Genomic DNA, 18,084 nt, shown 5'->3' with positions numbered 1-18,084 from the left:
TGGTTGATATGTGAATTTAAATTTGTAAATGTTACTTCTGTCAAACCACTTTGAAATACATTTCCTATTATCACTCAAATTGAGTTTAATGTTAAGTTTTACACTATTAAATATAGTTCTTGTATCCTCAAATTTATTTTTATTATTAAAAATATGTTTTGGAGTTGATTTTAAAATGTCATAGTATTTTTATTATTAAAAATATGTTTTGGAGTTGATTTTAAGATGTGATGGTGTAAACCATTTCATAACATGTTCAATCTCTTAAAATATATAATTCATTGATATTATTTATATTCGACAACTAAGACGTGAGTTATGTGATACTTGTCTAGTTTAAACATAAATCAATTGATTTAAGCATATACACTCAATTAGAAGGTTTAATTTTGAAATTTTAAGTTTTACACAAAAGTTTAAACTAACTAAAATTCAACGGAGAGTTATTAATTGAGTTGAAGTAATATTTACATTGTCATGGGCTAAAATTTGGACTCACGTTCACTATAGAATGTTTGATATTACATACTAGTCCTCTATGTCTATATTGTGATTTAGTTTGATTGAACGGTAAAAAAATGAGTTTAATTTAATGTAATTTAAAAATAGTTTTAAATAAACAAGTTAGATACATTTCAATTATTTTGAAAATGACTTTTATTTAAAAAATTAAATACTTAGAAAATTAAATAAAACACGTCAATTATCTTAGGTAATGAATGTGATGGTTGTATAAACAATAATTTATAAACTAAGCTAAAGTAGAAGAGCTTTTGAAACTCCACGTCGTTGAACTAGAAAAGGAAAAAAAAGTAGTTCAAATGTATAAAAACATAGAACGTGACAATTGGTTGGCATTTCAAGAAGAAGAGGTTAAAAAGTGGTTGGATAGATTCCCCAGTCATGTATTGAGTTGGAACAATTTTATATTTGCACATATATATATATTTGTGTCTCACTCCCACTATAATTTAAACAACCAATATCAGTGATGGATTAAATTTTTTTAGAAGAAAATCTTTATAATTCAATAAGAATGATATGAAAAAAAATATGTAAATGGTAGAAAACTCGATCTAGAAATGAAGCTAAAGACAATTTTAGCACTAGATTAACTACTAGTAATAATATATAGATCAGTATAAAGTTGATGAGACTTAAGTCCCTAAACCTATACTAAATCTGTCTGTGATCAATATCATATAAACAAAGTTAACAATTCATTAACGTGAGTTGGTTTGGTGATATTGACATAATTCATTTTTTAAAGGTTTGACTTTAAATCTTTTGTAACTATTGTATTAAAAAAAAGAAAAAACCAATCCCACGCGTCTTTTTAGTCTTCGCAGTTTCATTAAAAAAACAAACTAGAAAAAAACTACTAATATTTTTTTACTTTATTTTTGTAAACATTTTCTCAATCTTACTCCTATGGACAATTTTTCTATTTTAAAACTATTACTCTAAATTGATAAAATGTTTTTATTTTAAAACTATTACTATAAATAGGTAAAATGCACTTTTCTTACATAAATTTTGGAGTTTATGTCTATCTAATATGATAAATTGTATGGTGTATTTAAATTACATTTTCAAGTGTTTAATTTATAAAACAAGTTATTTTAAGAAAAAAAATATTTAGAAGCCAAAAATAGTTTAAACAAAATTGAGTTTCTGTACTTTTTTTTTCTTCCATTTCAATCCAAACGATGTAATTATAATTATTTGTACATTATACTAATATGAATTTAGAATGCAAATTATTTTAGTAATTCCCCAAATATTAATTACTATAACAAATAGGCAAAAAGAAAATGGAGAGGAAATAGCAAGCAATATGTCAAACAATAAAAATATTGTACCACGGAAGACTTAAATATAATAAGACAATCATGGAGCTAACTTGGGTGATTGGTGGGTTGAAAACATATAGAATGATAGCAAAGAAATTTGAGTACGTGATCTTTCAAATTTTGGGCGCGGAATGAGAATCAACATGCTAATGGAGTGGGTGAGTGGGTAGTTAAACAAGCCGTAATGGATGATCATCCTAATTTTGCTCATGTGATGACACCCAAAGGGCCCCCCGAAGTATACAGTTCAAAAGCTGACAGAGGAAAAAGATACCAGTTCAAAAATCGAGAGCTAAAATGCACTGTTCAACGTACTAGTAATTTCTCATCAAAAGAAGTGTATTTAGCTTGTATAAATATCTTCTTCTCCGAGTTTCCTATTCCTCTGCCGGAGATCGGAGACTGAGCTGGTTATTAGCTAGACTTGTTCGTTGAAGTTCATCAATGGCGAAGCCTCATACACAGGAAGAGTATTTTGACGTCCTGACCAAAACTGGAGAGAAAACTGGAGTTTCAAAACCCAGGTATGATTTTCTTTAGTATGCTTATTCTTCTTTTTCTTTTTCTTCTTTCTCATACATGTTCGATTGGTAATCTGGAATTTTTTTACCGCAAAAGTAGTTTATGAGAGAATACTTCTGATTAATGCGAGTTTTTTTTTCTTTAAATTTATTTCTAACTGGCTGTCCACATCCACCAAGACGGTGGGACAATGACGACCAGACGTCTTGTCCTTTTCTCTTAATGTTTGTAGGCCTTTTGGTTGAGTTATTAGATGGATTAAGTGTCTGATTGCCCCTGAATATGTTGGTTATCTAGTTTCCAGCTTAAAGCTTAATTCCACTAAGAAGAACAAACACTCTAGTTTGGCTAGTGTGTTTGTGTTTGAAACGTGTTAGATATTTGGATACTTCCACACTTGTTGGACACGTATGAAACACATGCTAGTGCGACAAATGTGTTTGACACGTACAAAACATTTTCGTTGAGTAGACTAAACAGACACATATACGATAATAATAAATAAATGTCGTGTATTTTAGTTTCCTTAGCGACAAACCAGGTAGCCGTTGTGTAGTTGTTTAGATTGGAGCTTGCTCAAGAGTATTATGTAAACCATTATCAGTTGTACATTCCGTTATCTTTTAGTTTCCATTTCTGTTAAGAGTACTAATGTAAGCTGTTGGTTGGTTTCTGTAAGCCCTCGAGTATATTGAGTCTGCAAACTCAACCCTTCATCAAATAATAAAGATGTAGCCTAAGTAACCACTAACTTAAAAGAGAAATAGTCCGAGAATTAATATTGTGGATCTTTTATTATAATAAATAATGTGCTTCATACTGAGGGAATACTCTCGTTTATAGAGTTCTATTCCAAGGTGGAGTAAAAGGGAAATTCACATAGAATATTAACCAATTATCCAATTAACCCCTATTCTTCTTCCATCATATCCATTATAAATATTTTACTTGACAATTCAGAGGAGATGTTCATAGAGATGGAGACTATCATCGGGCTGTTCATGTGTGTATTTTTGCTGAAAGTACACAAGAATTACTTCTCCAACAACGTGCCGACTGCAAGGATTCATGGCCTGGGTTGTGGGATATTTCCAGTGCCGGCCACATATCTGCTGGCGATTCATCACTTGCGACAGCCAGGTAATACTATTGATGATCAATCATCATCATTTTTCACCTCCGACAGTTACTACTGTTTTACGTGCTATGACTGCATAGAAGCTTCTATTGAATATACAAGCATGCTTTATTGGATGAATATATAAAATTTCATTCACATTTTCAACTTTGTCAACGGAGAAATAAGAATGTAGAAAATACATTCCTAAGCGTGTTATAATCAAGAAAGTTGGCGTATCCTGCAATGATGTGTATGTTTTGTGCATGATGATTATAATGATAATTTTTCTGGACGTTCTTTAGTTCCAATAAATTTGTAGCATACAAGATAGCAAACTAGATAGCCAGATTTCCAGTTCTGAGCATAGTTTGGTTTGAACGTTTTAATCCTACTTGGCTCAAGACTTCTCAAGTGTGCTCACTCTTCAGCTTATTTGATCTTTATTCCTCAAGTGTTGTTTCCACAATTTCGGATGCTTTTATTCATTCTTCCTAATTTATGTTGTTTTGTTTTTTAATCTTCTCTTTGTTATTTTCATGACTTGGAGAATTTGGGTCGCTGAGCATTTTTGCTTCTTTTTATTAATCAGTGAGAAATTACTATTTTGTTAAAAGCTACATATCTGCTGGGTATTTTCTTCTCTAATTAGGATGTTCGATTAATACTATGGAAAACCTCCCATATCTTTTGTCTCAAAATAACCTGATTAGTCTTGGTTGTCACCTGTTCAAGGCCTTCAACTTCTTTTTAGTTATTCACCCTGGCATGGACCATATGGCACCATCTGTTAGTTCTGAGTTGTGATTTTCTTGTGCTTCATTCCACTGCTTTCAGGAAGGAACTTCGAGAAGAGCTTGGCATTATTCTACCGAAGGACGCATTTGAATTGATATTTGTTTTTCTCCAGGAGACGTAAGTGGAGCATTCCAAGTTACCACCACAAAATTAGACATTGCATATGATTTGGTTTATTACAACCTTTGTTTATTTTTTAAAGGATAATTTTTACAGCTAAGTTTCCTCCGTGATCAGCTCAATGCCAGCATGTTGTTGTGTATGTTAATCTTTTTATATGTTTTCTTTTAGAAAATTTACACTTTTGGTCGGGGTTGAACTTGGTATTATTTTGGGTCAAGAAAATTTTGATGCATGAGAAACAGGGTTTTTCATAAAAAATATACTCTGTTTTTGGTTTTCTAAAGTAAAATTTATCAACTTGTAAAGCCAATGGCTCAAATATACCCGCTTTCTGTATCAGGAGAAACTTAAGGTCGTATTTGGAACTTGGGATTTCTCAATGGAATTTTGTTTTATGTATAAATTTTTTTAGGGTTTTCCTCTTTTTGATTTTTGCCTTAATCTTCTCTAATTCATTGATCATCAACAACAGGCATCATCGCAATCTGCATCACATCTCTTTTAGCCATATAATTGATTGCATCTTTTCATGCTATTGAACAATGCCCAGAGGTCGTGTCAGCATTTATTTTTCTTGCAGGGTAGGAATAACATATATAGCTTCTTGTAAAGTGGTATTTCTCTTGGTATACATTGGCATATGATGCAGCTCAATTCTATTTTGGGATTTTCTACCCCGGATGTGATGCTAGTTTCTTTCTTATTTAGTTTGCTTGGATTTTCTTGTTGTCGAAGTTCTTTTCTATATATTTTTTTCTGAACAGGAAAAATCTTCTTTTTTTTTATTTTCTTTACTAGTTCTTTTTGTGTTGTGTTGTGCTACTTCACTCCTTTATGGAGTTTGTATATTTTCGTACTAATCTCTTTTCAGTTATTCAATGTAAAGTTCTCTAAAAAAAAGAGTCAGACACTTGTATTACATGTTATTTCTTCTGATTTACCCTTGGATTGATGTACAGCATCACAAATGGTGGACAATTTATCGATAATGAATTTGCAGACGTATATTTGGTAACAACATTGAATCCAATTCCTTTTGAGGCCTTTACTCTTCAGGTTGGTAGTAAATCATCTATTGTCTCTTATTTGACCTGAAAGAGTTATATGAACCCTGCAGCTTCCTGCACCCGCACTCTTTTGATTTGTAAAATTTTTCTTGTGTCTACATCACAAGCATTCTTGAAAGTTTTTTTTAGGACATAAGACATAAACTTGTGATATTTGAAGTTCTAATGTTTGGAAAGGCGTTGCGTGGCAGAAAGGTAGTAGAAGACGAAGTATATGCTTAGGTTATTGGATTTATTATCGTTAGTTGCTCCCACCACATTTGTTAATTGGACTGAACCATTAAATTATTAGCTCCAACGGAGAGATTGCATGAATATGGTGCGTAGTTAAAGTACCACAATGTTGTTAAATTTATCGTAACTACCCGGATTAAGTTTTTGGGTCTATTAGTGATCTAACATGATATTAGGTAGGAGTGAACCCTTGTCATGTTATTTCCCCAAAATTCGTATCGGTTATCTCTTGTTGAGTCTTTTACTAATTTTCAAATCCGAAGTTTGGGGGAGTGTTAAAGTATTATTGATATATTAGATTTATCGTAACTCAACTTAAACTATTGAGTGAATTGGTGATTTAATAACGAGGACGAAGACGAAGACGAAGATGATGAAAACTTTTTGATTCATTACTATTAAAAGATTCAATAATATTTCAAACACCAGGTCTACTAGATAATAATAGCCAACAAAAATAGTAAATGATTTAGATGGACTGAATGCATGCCATGATGATCACCCATCTAAAATTTGATATTTTAGAAGTTTCTTTGATAATGAAATGGAGTATGATTAGACAGTTGTCCCCAAAAAAGAAAAGAAAAGAAGAAAGAAAGTTATGTGTTTGCACGCCTTGTGGCTTCATTGAAGTTTGTGCTTAACCTTCAACGGGGGATTTCAATTCAATGAATTTTGTGCTTAAAAATAATGAAATGGAGTTTGTAATTCAAGTCTGGATTTAATTTCTCAAAATGAATTCTCTGCCAATTATGGCTAAGATAAGGGGTATTTATTGAGAATTTGTAAGTAGTTACAATTAGTTGAAATAACTGTTTATGAAACAGCCTTAACTGTTAAACAGTTTAACTGTTTAAACTGTTTTACTAACTAACTACAGCTGTTTAACCATAGCTTTATTCTATATTACATCAGTTGTCCCCAAAAAAGAAAAGAAAAGAAGAAAGAAAGTTATGTGTTTGCACGCCTTGTGGCTTCATTGAAGTTTGTGCTTAACCTTCAACGGGGGATTTCAATTCAATGAATTTTGTGCTTAAAAAAGTAATGGCTAGAACGTGTTAGAAATTAAATAGTGAGCGTATGTTTTGCTTTAAATTTGATGTAGGAATCCGAAGTGTCAGCTGTTAAATATGTACATTATTTGGAGTTTAAAAGCTTACTCGCAAGTAAAGATCCTGAATATTTTCCATATGATGTAAATGCGCAATATGGTCAACTTTTTGACATAATTGCAAAAAGGTACGCCGTTGACATGCTTAATATTATTGATGAGTAGATATTACTTTCTATATTATGAAATTTGTCTTATTCAATTTTCAAATAGAAAAAATGACGAAGAGTCTTTCTTGAATATGATCTGATGTACAGTTTGCACAATCATGTCCTTACGTTCATTTAGAAAATGGTGAAATTTATCTTTTCTAGGATGAAATATAATTATACAGTAAAGACATCAATATTTTGTCTCTTCTATATTCTACAAGTAATAAGAGAGGAAACATTTTCGTTCACCTTCTTTGCCTATCTGCATGTTTTTTTCCCTTGAGAGGGGTGTTTTTCTATAAGATAATTCTTGAATCAAAGAAAGATAAAAAATTTCAATCAACTTCTACAAAATCTAAATGGCCGAGTTCAACCACTCAATCCACCATGACAAACATGAAGTACAGAAGAATCCCAACAAAGTAAAAGAGTAGAGAAAACACTCAAGCTTTTCCTTGTGTTCAAAGTAAAAGTTTTTTTTGTGATCTGTCACAATCCTGAGCCTTGAATATCTTCCTTGGCGCCAAAGAATGTGTTCAAAACCCTCTAGAGAAAGCAAAAAAAAAAGTTCATCAACATGTCTGACATATCAGCAATAGTAGGGTCTTACAAATCAAAGATCAGTCAATCAGTTCTTACACTCCCTAGCTCAAACACACAGTTTATTACACACCTCCATCGTACCAACATTTAATTACTGATTCAGATACGTATGAGGAATCGGTTACTAGTGTTAGTAGTAAAGAATCTGAAAACGATTCCACAGAAACAAAAGTTCATGAGCTTTCTTCAGAGGATTTATTTGGGGAGGCTTGTGAAAATTCATTTGTTGAAGATGTGGCTAATCAGAGTCTAACATAATCAAGGGTGGAAGGCCCTTGTACTCTTCTGGTGATTGGCATTTGTGGACTCCAAATGAAAAGTACTTCACTCAAATGTACATTGGTTTCAAATTGATTGTGCAAAGATTTTCTAATGTGGCTCAAATTTTTTCTTTGGATTTCTCATGGTCTTGGGGTCAACCGTTTAGCAGTAAAGCTTTTACAAATATCTGAAAGTTTGGTAAATTGGTGTTGGCACAAAGTTGTTGGAAGATGACTTTTCCTTTTGATTAGATGTTCCACAGGCCACATTCCTGGTATTTTTGTTTGAGAGGCCTTGGTCTTGACATTCTGGAAGCCTTCTCATGGTCTTGGTTTTGCTAATGCTCGTCCGAACCATCCTATTGCATCATTTCCCATCATCTTGCTGGCTATTTTGTTCGCTTTGTATATTTACAATGCTTATTTTCCTCTATCAGTGTTATCTTGGTGTTCTCCATCAGTGTTCTTGGTATTTATGTTCTTTAAGTATTGGCCTCTTTTCCTCTCATTTGTTAAAAATACTATTTCGTTTTTAAGAAAGAAAATGGCCAACAAGAGCTTAGGTCAACTGGCATTAGTATACGTTGAGGACCATAAGGTTTGTAGTTGAGATCCCCCACCTAGTTTGTACTAAAAAAAGAAGTGAGTGCGAAAGAGAGAGTATTCTTAGGCAAGAGTTAGCTGTAATCTATTGATGTCGTGGTGAGTAGTAAGTTGTATCGCCATGCTTCAATTTTTTATGCATACAGCATGATATAATCTACATGGCATGATGCCGTGATATGTGGATTTTACATTTAAAGATGTATATGTATTTAGTTAACTAACTGTTCTCTCACTTGCACTCAAGCTGGAAGCTAGATTCTGAAGAATTTCCTTTCTTCATTTTTGGATCGACAAAGTTATTTTTGCACATGGCCCCATTTTTTTCCCTGTAAATTTCCTTAGGTACAAAGTGGACAATGTGGCACGTAGTTTGGCTCTGCAAAAGCAACTGCAACGCTATGCTTCTATTTCACTCAATGTTGAGGTATCTGCCATTTTGAACTTCTAGATTCAAATCAAATAAAATACAAACCAACGATAATAACTCAATCAAATTTTGGTATAATGCATTACTTATTTTTAGAAAAAAGAGTCACGTTTTCAGCTTCATGAAAGGGTACTTGGTGTCCTTGGGTTGAAAAAAAGCAAGTTTGCAGTTACTTTTTATTATCTGGTTTTCTACCTACCCACGTTTTCCTTAAATAACTGAGTGCGTTTTCTTCTCTGTAGTTAGCAGGGCTAACGGACGCAGATAAAGGGGCTCTGGATCTAATAATCAACGCTGCAGCAACAATTGATGAAATATTCTACCTGCAGGTTTGCATATGCATTTTATTAAGTAATCTTGTAAACTTTGACAGCTTGCTTGCTTTAGTTTTGTGAACCTAGGAAACATACAATATGTGGTTATTATCTAATCTTGAGCCTAGTGGCCATTTAAATTTAAATTGATTGGAAATGGAAACACATTTAAATTGGTATGGGACTGATGTTGATGTAGATTGATTAGATTATTTAGCATTATCTTTGTAATCTAGCATAAGTTTTCTATTTAACTACCTTTGTAGTTTAAGCCCCTATTATCCATGTATAACGGCTAAGGCTCCCTGTTTTTGTACAAATTTTCCCCAAAGATTATTAAATACTGACATACAGGTTTTTAGCTCCACTAGGGACCCACGGAAAAATAGAGAGAAGAAAAATGTAAATGAAGACGTGGTAGCATCCACCAAAATGAATGGATAATGGATATATTTCCTACCTTCTCATGGCCAATTATAAATCAGTGAAATGATTCTTAATTTTATTGTGAAGCTCCCCAATTGGAAATCATTTTTCATTCTTTCATAAATCTAGTAAACTACAGGAATGAGAATGAGAGCGAATGATTCATTCCGTTATTCTCTTTTCACTTTAAAGAGAAGATTGACTTTGTCGTTTACTTATTTCTATCTTTTCAACCGATCCTTCTAAATAAGAAAGCTGTAAATGTAACTGGTTTGTTCTTTAAATTGTTGATTGATGGTGATGAGTTCGTCTAGAATTTATGATTTCATATTATTATGACCAGATTTGGTACAGTAATCCATGTTTAAGAGATTGGTTGGAGAAGCATGCTACTACATCACACTTAGACAAGTTGAAGAGGGCCTACTATCTGATTAATAAGACTCCATGGTATGCCTTTTTCATATTAGGATTTATTTTTTTAAAAATATTTATTATTATTATTACTTTATAATTTGACTCATGTCTTGGTTCTCGAATGCGCGTGCACTTCTAGTTATGCATGTAATAATGCGTTGTCAGCAGGCGGGATTGTTGAAAATTGCAGCTTTCTGTATTTCTAAACTGCCTCCTAAATCTTAGTTTGTTTCTTTTCTCTCTTTTTCTTTTGTGATGGAAAAAATAGCAAACAAATTTAAAGGCCGATAACCCTCTAATAGTTCTCTGGTAATCCACTGTTTTTTTCTAAATGTTTTTGTCATTTGATGAAATTTTTTTTTTGTTTTTTCATGATGAAGTCTTCTTAGCTATTTTGCTTTCTTAAATGACATGGATTAGTTTTCCTGCCTATGCGTTTCATTTTCAACAGGTCTTCCCTTGATGAAAATGAAGCATATCTGACTACTGCAGATTCTGCAATAAAGTTGCTTCCTGAAGCCACCAGGCCAGTTAGTGGGTGGAAGGGCCTGGAATATAAAGCAGCATTTCCGTTGCAGAAACCTCCTGGTGCAAACTTCTACCCTCCTGACATGGACAAGATGGTAATGCAATGGTTATACTTAGCTTGATTAAAAAAAATATTGACGTGTTCATATAAAAGAGAAAAGAATTATGATGTCTCGAGTGCAAATTCTTGCTATAATATTGTAGGAATTCAAACAATGGAAGGACAGTCTGACGGAGGACCAGCAAAACATCGTTTCAGGATTCTTCAGCGTCATTAGAAGATATAGTGATTCTAGTTCAGATTTGTCTATTTGTAGTAGCCTTGATAGCACAAATCGTTTGGAGGGTCCCACTAATGATTTGTATAATGTACCTTTTTCCCAAGAATATAGTTCTTTCCTATCGAAAGCTGCTGAGTTATTACATAAAGCAGGGGATATAACTAGCTCTCCCAGGTAAGAGTTTTCACAATTTTACATTTAGTTTTTATTTCCTTAATATCTGATCTATATTATTGTGCTTACATTGTTTTCTGAAATCTTTTTTCTCTTCTTTAGTTTGAAGAGGTTCTTACATAGCAGGGCCGATGCATTCCTCTCAAATGATTACTATGAATCAGATATTGCATGGATGGAATTGGTTAGTTTAGCACGTTCGTTACATTTGCATAGTGTTGCTGTGGTTGCATTATATATCTAGTTAATTTGTTAGACACGGATTCCTTGCAATTGGGATCCTGAACGGGGATATATAGGAATCTCTTAGCACAGATTCTCATTTCCAATGTATCAGTTGAACCATTTTTTCCCTATTGTAAGAAACAAAGAAGGGATACATCTAACAAGCACCAAACCAAGGAACAGCTTAGGGGTTGTGGGAGGCGAGGGCTCCCCGTCAAAATCTACAAAGGTGACACAAACCAAAACAAGAAGGAACAAGAACCTTCTTATCGGAAACAATCTTTAAAGAACTAGAAGCGTAGAAGAATTTCCTATGATTTTAACCTCCATGAAAGATGTATATTATATGCTATTACGAAAATTCCTTCTACTTATCTACTATACAAAGGTACAGACCTAAATTTGAGGAGAAGGGAAAGGCCAAATAAGGCAATAACCCACGGTAGCAATAGAGAGAAAGATGGCAATAAATACAGAAAAAGGAAAAACTTATAAATACAAAGACCTTTTCTATTTTCCTATTTTCAACAGTTTTATTATTCTTTTTATGATTATTAGTTTTTGAGTTTTGCAATTGATTGCATGTTTTCAATATCAATGCATATATACAAGTATTAAACCATTTGAGATTTCTGTTTCTTTCACCTACAAGAACTGACCCACAAACTTTTAATTGATACTTTTCAATTTTTGGTGTCTTTGATTATAGGACTCTAAGTTGGATGTTACCATTGGTCCGTATGAAACCTATGAAGATACACTTTTTGGGTATAAGGTAACGATTAACTCAGCTATTTGTTTTTCTTAGACATTTATTGCTTTTACCTTATTGGAAGCAATAAGCCGGATTCAACCGGCCATGTATTTGTTTGGTGGCTTGACATTCTTTTGAGAACTTTCTTTTCCTTAAACAAACTATTCGAGAGCAAGGTGTTGGGAAACATCCCATAGTGTGTATTGTACTTAGTACCAGGTTTGATATCAAACTTGAATTTACTAATTGGTGCAATACCTTCTGTAAAATGGGGTTTAATTAGTATTTTATGTATCAAACTTGAATCTACTGGTTTTCTAAAACTACTGGTTGTTGTCAGTTTACAACCTTCATTTGTTAACGGTACCAAATTTTGGGATTGCATCAGGCTACTTTTGAAGCTTTCATCGGAATTCGGGATGATAAAGGAACTGCTCAAGTAAAACTTTTTGGGGATAATTTGCAGGTATTGTTTTTTGAACTGTCCGAGTCACGATATATATCTATTCAATTGATTTTATTGTTGTCTATAGTGCACACCCAAGTTTCTTATCCAAAAGGAATAGAAAGAGATGATTTTCTGATCTTTTATCAGGAAAGAGCAAAGTTTTTTTCCTACTTGAGAGAGAGTTCTAATGAAGTTCTTATTATAGGTCTTGGAACAGAATCTTCCTATGGACAATGCATACAAATCAAAAGATGTTAGTGCTGCTCCAATTCGTGTTGTACAGCTTCTCTACAATGCTGGGGTGAGTTAATTTTTCACTATTTTCGCAGGTTCTTTTAAATTTTATTTTCATTTATTTATAAGGCGTGCTTTCCGTAGTTTTATGTACATAAATTTTAAACTAAAAAAAAATAGAGACGCATATCTTGCGTGTTTTACTTTTACATGTCCCAACTCTAAGGGAAAGAAAAGTGGAAGTCTCGTTCCATCACCAGCAGAAATATGTGCAGTACTAAAAAATGATATTTATACAAAGGAGATAATTGGGATTTAAGTTTTGAGAGAATAATTACACAAGATCTTAGATTTAAGAATCTGAATCGCAGGTAGAAAGGCCGTGACTTCCCATAGCTGAACAAAATTTCTGATACAAAATACAAGGGCTTAAAAAAAAAAAAAAGGACAAGCACATACAAAGAAAGGCCAGACCTCAAAAAAAGGCACTCATGTTTATGAAAGTATTGAAAGTCTGATATCACATTTTTATTTTTTTGGAGAAGGAAACAAGGTTTTTCATTGATAAAATTGAACCCAAGTCGAAGCAAAACGTCCAATCCAAAGAATAATCTTCTTGATCAAAGGTCGGTTGGTCAGTTTTGATTCGTTTTATTCTTAATTTTTAAAAATAAATTGTCGGTTTGGATTTTTTTCAAACCGACACTAACTGAGCTCCTCCTCTTCTCTAACTGATTGTCTTTTGTTAGGTTGGTTTTGATCAATCGACTTGGTTTTTCTTATGTTCACCCCTAATTTTAAGCATCGGACTCTTTTCATTTCATCATTGAAGTTTTGTTTTCATTTGAGAAAAAATAACATTTTTTTACCGTTTGGGAAAATTTTCAGCTTTGTGTGGTATGATTTTCTTTATCTAACCAAGACTCGTCCGATAGGTCGACGAATTTTGTACCAAAAGCTTCTCAATTACTTTTTTTTTTTTTTTTATGAATTCAAACATGGAATTTCTAAGTCTAGACACCATCTTTAGAGAGCATGCTAAAGATCTCAAATTAAAAATATGGAAAGATCTCACAATGTTGATAAGATACGCAAGTTACTTCTTTTATTGCCATTTGAACTGAAAGCTTGGGTGGTGGCCAAGATGTCCATCCTTTTGTATTTCACCCTCATCACACACATAAAAATAAATTAAAATATTAAAAAAAAATTGTCATGTAAAAAATAATGGAAGAATTTATCACGTAGAAAATTATGATCGGACAATTTAGTGAGATCGCATGAAAAAGCTAGGATGCCAGGATGCCTCTAAGTATTTTTCTTTTCTTTTTATCAAAAATTTTCTTCAGTGTCACATCTGTTTTTATTCCGTGTAGGAAATAACAGTTCCGTACATGAATTATTCTTACTCTTACAGAGGTTAACTACGCTGAATTGAGAACTATCATCCCCCAAGAAATTGAATGTTGATTATTAAAAATGCTTGTGGAGACCAGTAGTTTCTAAACGAAATGTTTAATCTCTATAGTGATGCAATCCCTGATGATGTATGAAGTAGATCTGTAAGAAGTTGAAGGTTAATCTGTTGGCATTTTATCAGGTAAAGGGAACTCAGTCTGTTGCTTTCAATTTGCCAAATGACGAGCGAATCGTAAAAGAGCGAGGAACATCGATGGTTATGCTTAAGAATGTTTCAGAGGCCAAGTACTGTATCTTTTCTTAGTCATGGATTAGTTTCTATCATTTTATCTTAACTATGGGTTCTACAATGGGAAATCATTGGACATATAAAGATATGCTTGTTTTCACATGTTTCTAGGTTCAATCTTATTCTTAAGCCTATTGCTGATGTTTGTATTGCAAATGAGCAACGTGAATTTGTGGATTTCGATTCATTCTTTACTTTTGCGATTTGCCATGAGTGTTGCCACGGCATTGGACCTCATACCATAACACTTCCGAATGGCAAAAAATCTACCGTGAGATTGGTGAGTACCATAAATTTTCAGTTTTGACATATTTGATTATTATCTCTCTTTTTCTGGATGTGGATATTGCCCTTATACGGAGGCAAGCATCACGGTTAGATTGGTAAGTTGAGTACTTCAATTTTTATGTTTAATATATTTTAGAGGAAAATTTATATATTTTTTTCCTTAGGTTTGGGTTTAGTTTCAAAAGGTTACCTTTTAAATCTTTTAACTTTTGAGACTGGTTTTAATTTAGTTCTTAAATTAAGTTTAATTTCAATTTGGTGTGTAGATCTTAAAATTTGCACTCTTAACATTAATTTTTCTCTCTCTTTAAATACTCACTTTCAACTTTGACGTTAATGTCTATTAATTAATTGAGGTATTTTTAAATATACCAAAATGAACTTAAATATTTACGAACGTAGAAAATTCAATATTTATTGTTGATAGACTAATTTTATGATTATTTTTATAGTGTTTATCATCGATAGAATATAAAATTTTGCTATATTTTGTAAATATTTTCAACGGCTTTGTTATTTAAAATAATTTGTCTAGTTGATTAAAATGAAAAATAGTGAAAATTAACTAATTGAACTTTGAGTGTATTTAGTGAAAAATTAAGATTAAAAGTGGAAATCTATAAACATACCAGATGTTTCTTTCATTTGGTGTTCAGACGACTATCAAAGTTCTTTATTACCGAAAACAAGATGTTTGTTTTCAAATTCTCTGGGCCTATCTCGTAATTCTTAAGAATGGAAACTTGGTTTATTCTTCTGCGAATTTGTATTGTGAATGAAGACAATTTTTTGGCTGGAGACTGTTGCACTGCTGGTTGTTGAATCTGGTTGAGATGAAATCTAAGATGTTTACTTTTGTTAGTGCGTCCTGTGACTCCCAAGGCTACACATTTGGCTTGTCGTTTTATAAATGGAGATGTGCAGTCTTTCAGTTCTTTTCTAATTTTGAGAAATTTTGTAGTCCTGATCCTGTTGAAATATAGAACTTTCGTCTTTTACATTTCAATGGGGAAAAGAAGGGACAAATTTGAAGACATCGCTTCAAACTATGACTTCTATCTCCTATTCCAGGTTTTGTAGATCTTTCTATTGGTAATATCTTTTATTTATCTTTCGTTACAGGAACTCCAAGAACTCCACTCAGCTTTGGAGGAGGCAAAAGCTGACATCGTAGGACTTTGGGCACTGAGGTTCCTTGCCCTCCAGGTTGGTTGATATTTGGGTCAGTCGACCTTAAATACACTGTTTTACAAAAAAGAAAAGACAGAAAAAAAGAAAATGAGAAAAAAAGAAAAAAGGGAAAATTACTTTCTAAGTTTTGATGAATATGTATACATTGTTAACGAGTTTTAAAAAATTGCTTTTTTTAGTCTCCATGTTTATAGAGTAGACCTGATGTGACAAAGTTTTTTAAAACAATCCTATGCTATTTAAAATTAGGAAAAAATAGTTTAAGAGAGGATATACTTTTTAAAAGTTATTCTTCTAATTTAAAATGTAATATAATTATTTAAAATAAAGGTATAAAGTTATTTAGAGAAACCAATTTAAAAAACTTATCGACTAAAAAAATACATTTTAAAAACTCAGAACTAAATGGATTGGAACTAAAAAGATTATTTTCCAAAGAAGAAGTATTCTCTGATTGTATATTTACTTATTGTACGTGTTGGAATCTCAACCAGGGCCTGTTACCAGGAGCATCATTGAAGTCTGTGTATGCAACTTTTCTTGCGGGATGCTTCCGGTCAGTACGATTCGGCTTATCAAAGGCCCATGGGTAAGCTATGAATATGACTCTAGAATTGAAAGGAATAGAATAATTTTGTATTTCAATGAATAATTGTAATAAGCATAACCTTCATATATAGGAGAAGAACTCAATGATAAAAGGAAAGAATTATAATGAGAATAAAATAAAAACCAACAATGACTTTGTTTCTTCCATTTTTGTTTCCTTGCCTAGCATCTTAGACTTTCGGTTCTTTTGGCAGAAAAGGACAGGCATTGCAGTTCAATTGGCTATTTGAGAAAGAAGCCTTCGTTTTAAATCCAGATGAAACTTTTTCTGTTAATTTTGACAAGGTACAACATTAAACATGTCAAAATTTAGTCTTCAAATGAGTTAGTTTTTGTGATTTTATTTCTACGGATCTTTTATCTTTCTTTGTAAGGTGGAAGATGCAGTTGAAAGCCTGAGTAGGGAGGTACTAACCATTCAGGCAAGAGGTGACAAAGATTCAGCAAAATTGTTTCTTAAAAAATACGGTGTCATATCAGAACCATTGAAATTAGCATTGCACAATTTAGAACGAATCCAGGTAAACGTTGAAAAACACCCTAGATTTAATATTATTGGTTGAACACCTTAATCGGTTGTTGTGGATACTGATAATATATTTTTGTATTGATTGAATTTTGTTTATGGTTGAATATAGGTTTATTGAGTAGAGCTAAATAATTTAAATCTATAGACTAATTTCACCATTCTTACAAACTATACGAGTTATGTCTTCGAATTGATCTCTTTTTTAGTGTCCGTATTTTCTTAATTTACTAATTTAATGTAATTCTCTTTCCAGTATATTCCATAAAGTTCTGTGACAAACACGACTGAACATATAAGTTTTCATATTTAAATGCAATGCATAATAGCAAAGTTTGAAGAGAAAGATGCTCTTATATGAAGAATATGTTAATATGGTCGTTGAGTTCATAAACTTACAATCATAAATTTTATATTATATCAATACTTTAGTACGTAATTCTTTTCCACTTTATATTTTCAGGTACCTGTGGATCTAGCTGCTGAATTTCCAATTGCCAAAGAAATATTAGGAAAAAAGGAAGTTGGAATATGAAGATGATGATGAATTAATATTTCCATTTTCCATCCCATGGCTTTATCTATTAGTAGTATGTACTCCTATTTAGTATTTAACATGGGATTAGAAAGTATGCTATTTTATTTTATGTTTTCTTATGCAAATATTAAAAACCACTTGTTATAAGTAATGAGATGATATATTATTTTCTTTACTCTCTCTATTATTTTCTTTATTTTGCGTTTCAAAAATATAAGTAGTCGATTTTTCTTTAAAGAAGTTATCAATAAGAAACAATACATCAATATATGTGGAAAAAATGGTAATAATAAAAAGGTATATACATGAATGTATTTTTATAAATTATACTTCTAATTTAAAATGTAATACAATTATTTAAAGTAAAGATATAAAGTTATTTGCGAGACATTTTAAACACATTTTTAAAAATTCGTTGACTATAAAGGTATATCATGAAAACTCAATGATCGAATTGATAATTTTTATAAAGTTGGTGGCAAAATTTATAAAATATTTATAACTTATAATAAAAATTTTAAATTCTATATAAATATGCTATAAAAAACTT

The 18,084-nt window shown here is 32.0% G+C and overlaps 1 protein-coding gene across 1 annotated transcript; it reads left to right on the top strand.

Annotated features, from left to right (window-relative positions):
- Positions 1 to 2,131: 2,131 nt before the first annotated feature.
- Positions 2,132 to 17,714, top strand: LOC101215093 (nudix hydrolase 3). Its single transcript, XM_004135833.3, has 21 exons — positions 2,132 to 2,377; positions 3,336 to 3,515; positions 4,330 to 4,407; positions 5,373 to 5,469; positions 6,820 to 6,953; positions 8,789 to 8,870; positions 9,116 to 9,202; positions 9,957 to 10,063; positions 10,482 to 10,653; positions 10,763 to 11,013; positions 11,116 to 11,197; positions 11,948 to 12,013; positions 12,381 to 12,458; positions 12,646 to 12,741; positions 14,275 to 14,378; positions 14,494 to 14,662; positions 15,793 to 15,876; positions 16,356 to 16,450; positions 16,665 to 16,755; positions 16,845 to 16,991; positions 17,460 to 17,714. The coding sequence occupies exons 1-21, from the start codon at positions 2,298 to 2,300 to the stop codon at positions 17,529 to 17,531; spliced, it is 2,352 nt and encodes a 783-aa protein (XP_004135881.3). The 5' UTR covers positions 2,132 to 2,297; the 3' UTR covers positions 17,532 to 17,714.
- Positions 17,715 to 18,084: the final 370 nt, after the last annotated feature.

The sequence above is a fragment of the Cucumis sativus genome, chromosome 7 (genome assembly GCF_000004075.3).
Source record: "Cucumis sativus cultivar 9930 chromosome 7, Cucumber_9930_V3, whole genome shotgun sequence".
Taxonomy (NCBI): Eukaryota; Viridiplantae; Streptophyta; class Magnoliopsida; order Cucurbitales; family Cucurbitaceae; genus Cucumis; species Cucumis sativus.
This window is presented reverse-complemented; position numbering and strand designations above follow the sequence as displayed.

Coding starts and splice junctions, on each gene's coding strand:
- LOC101215093 (XM_004135833.3), top strand. CDS start 2,298: ATGGCGAAGCCTCATACACAGGAAGAGTATTTTGACGTCCTGACCAAA. Junction 5,470..6,819: donor TTGAGGCCTTTACTCTTCAG/GTTGGTAGTAAA, acceptor AATTTGATGTAG/GAATCCGAAGTGTCAGCTGT. Junction 16,756..16,844: donor TTTCTGTTAATTTTGACAAG/GTACAACATTAA, acceptor TTTCTTTGTAAG/GTGGAAGATGCAGTTGAAAG.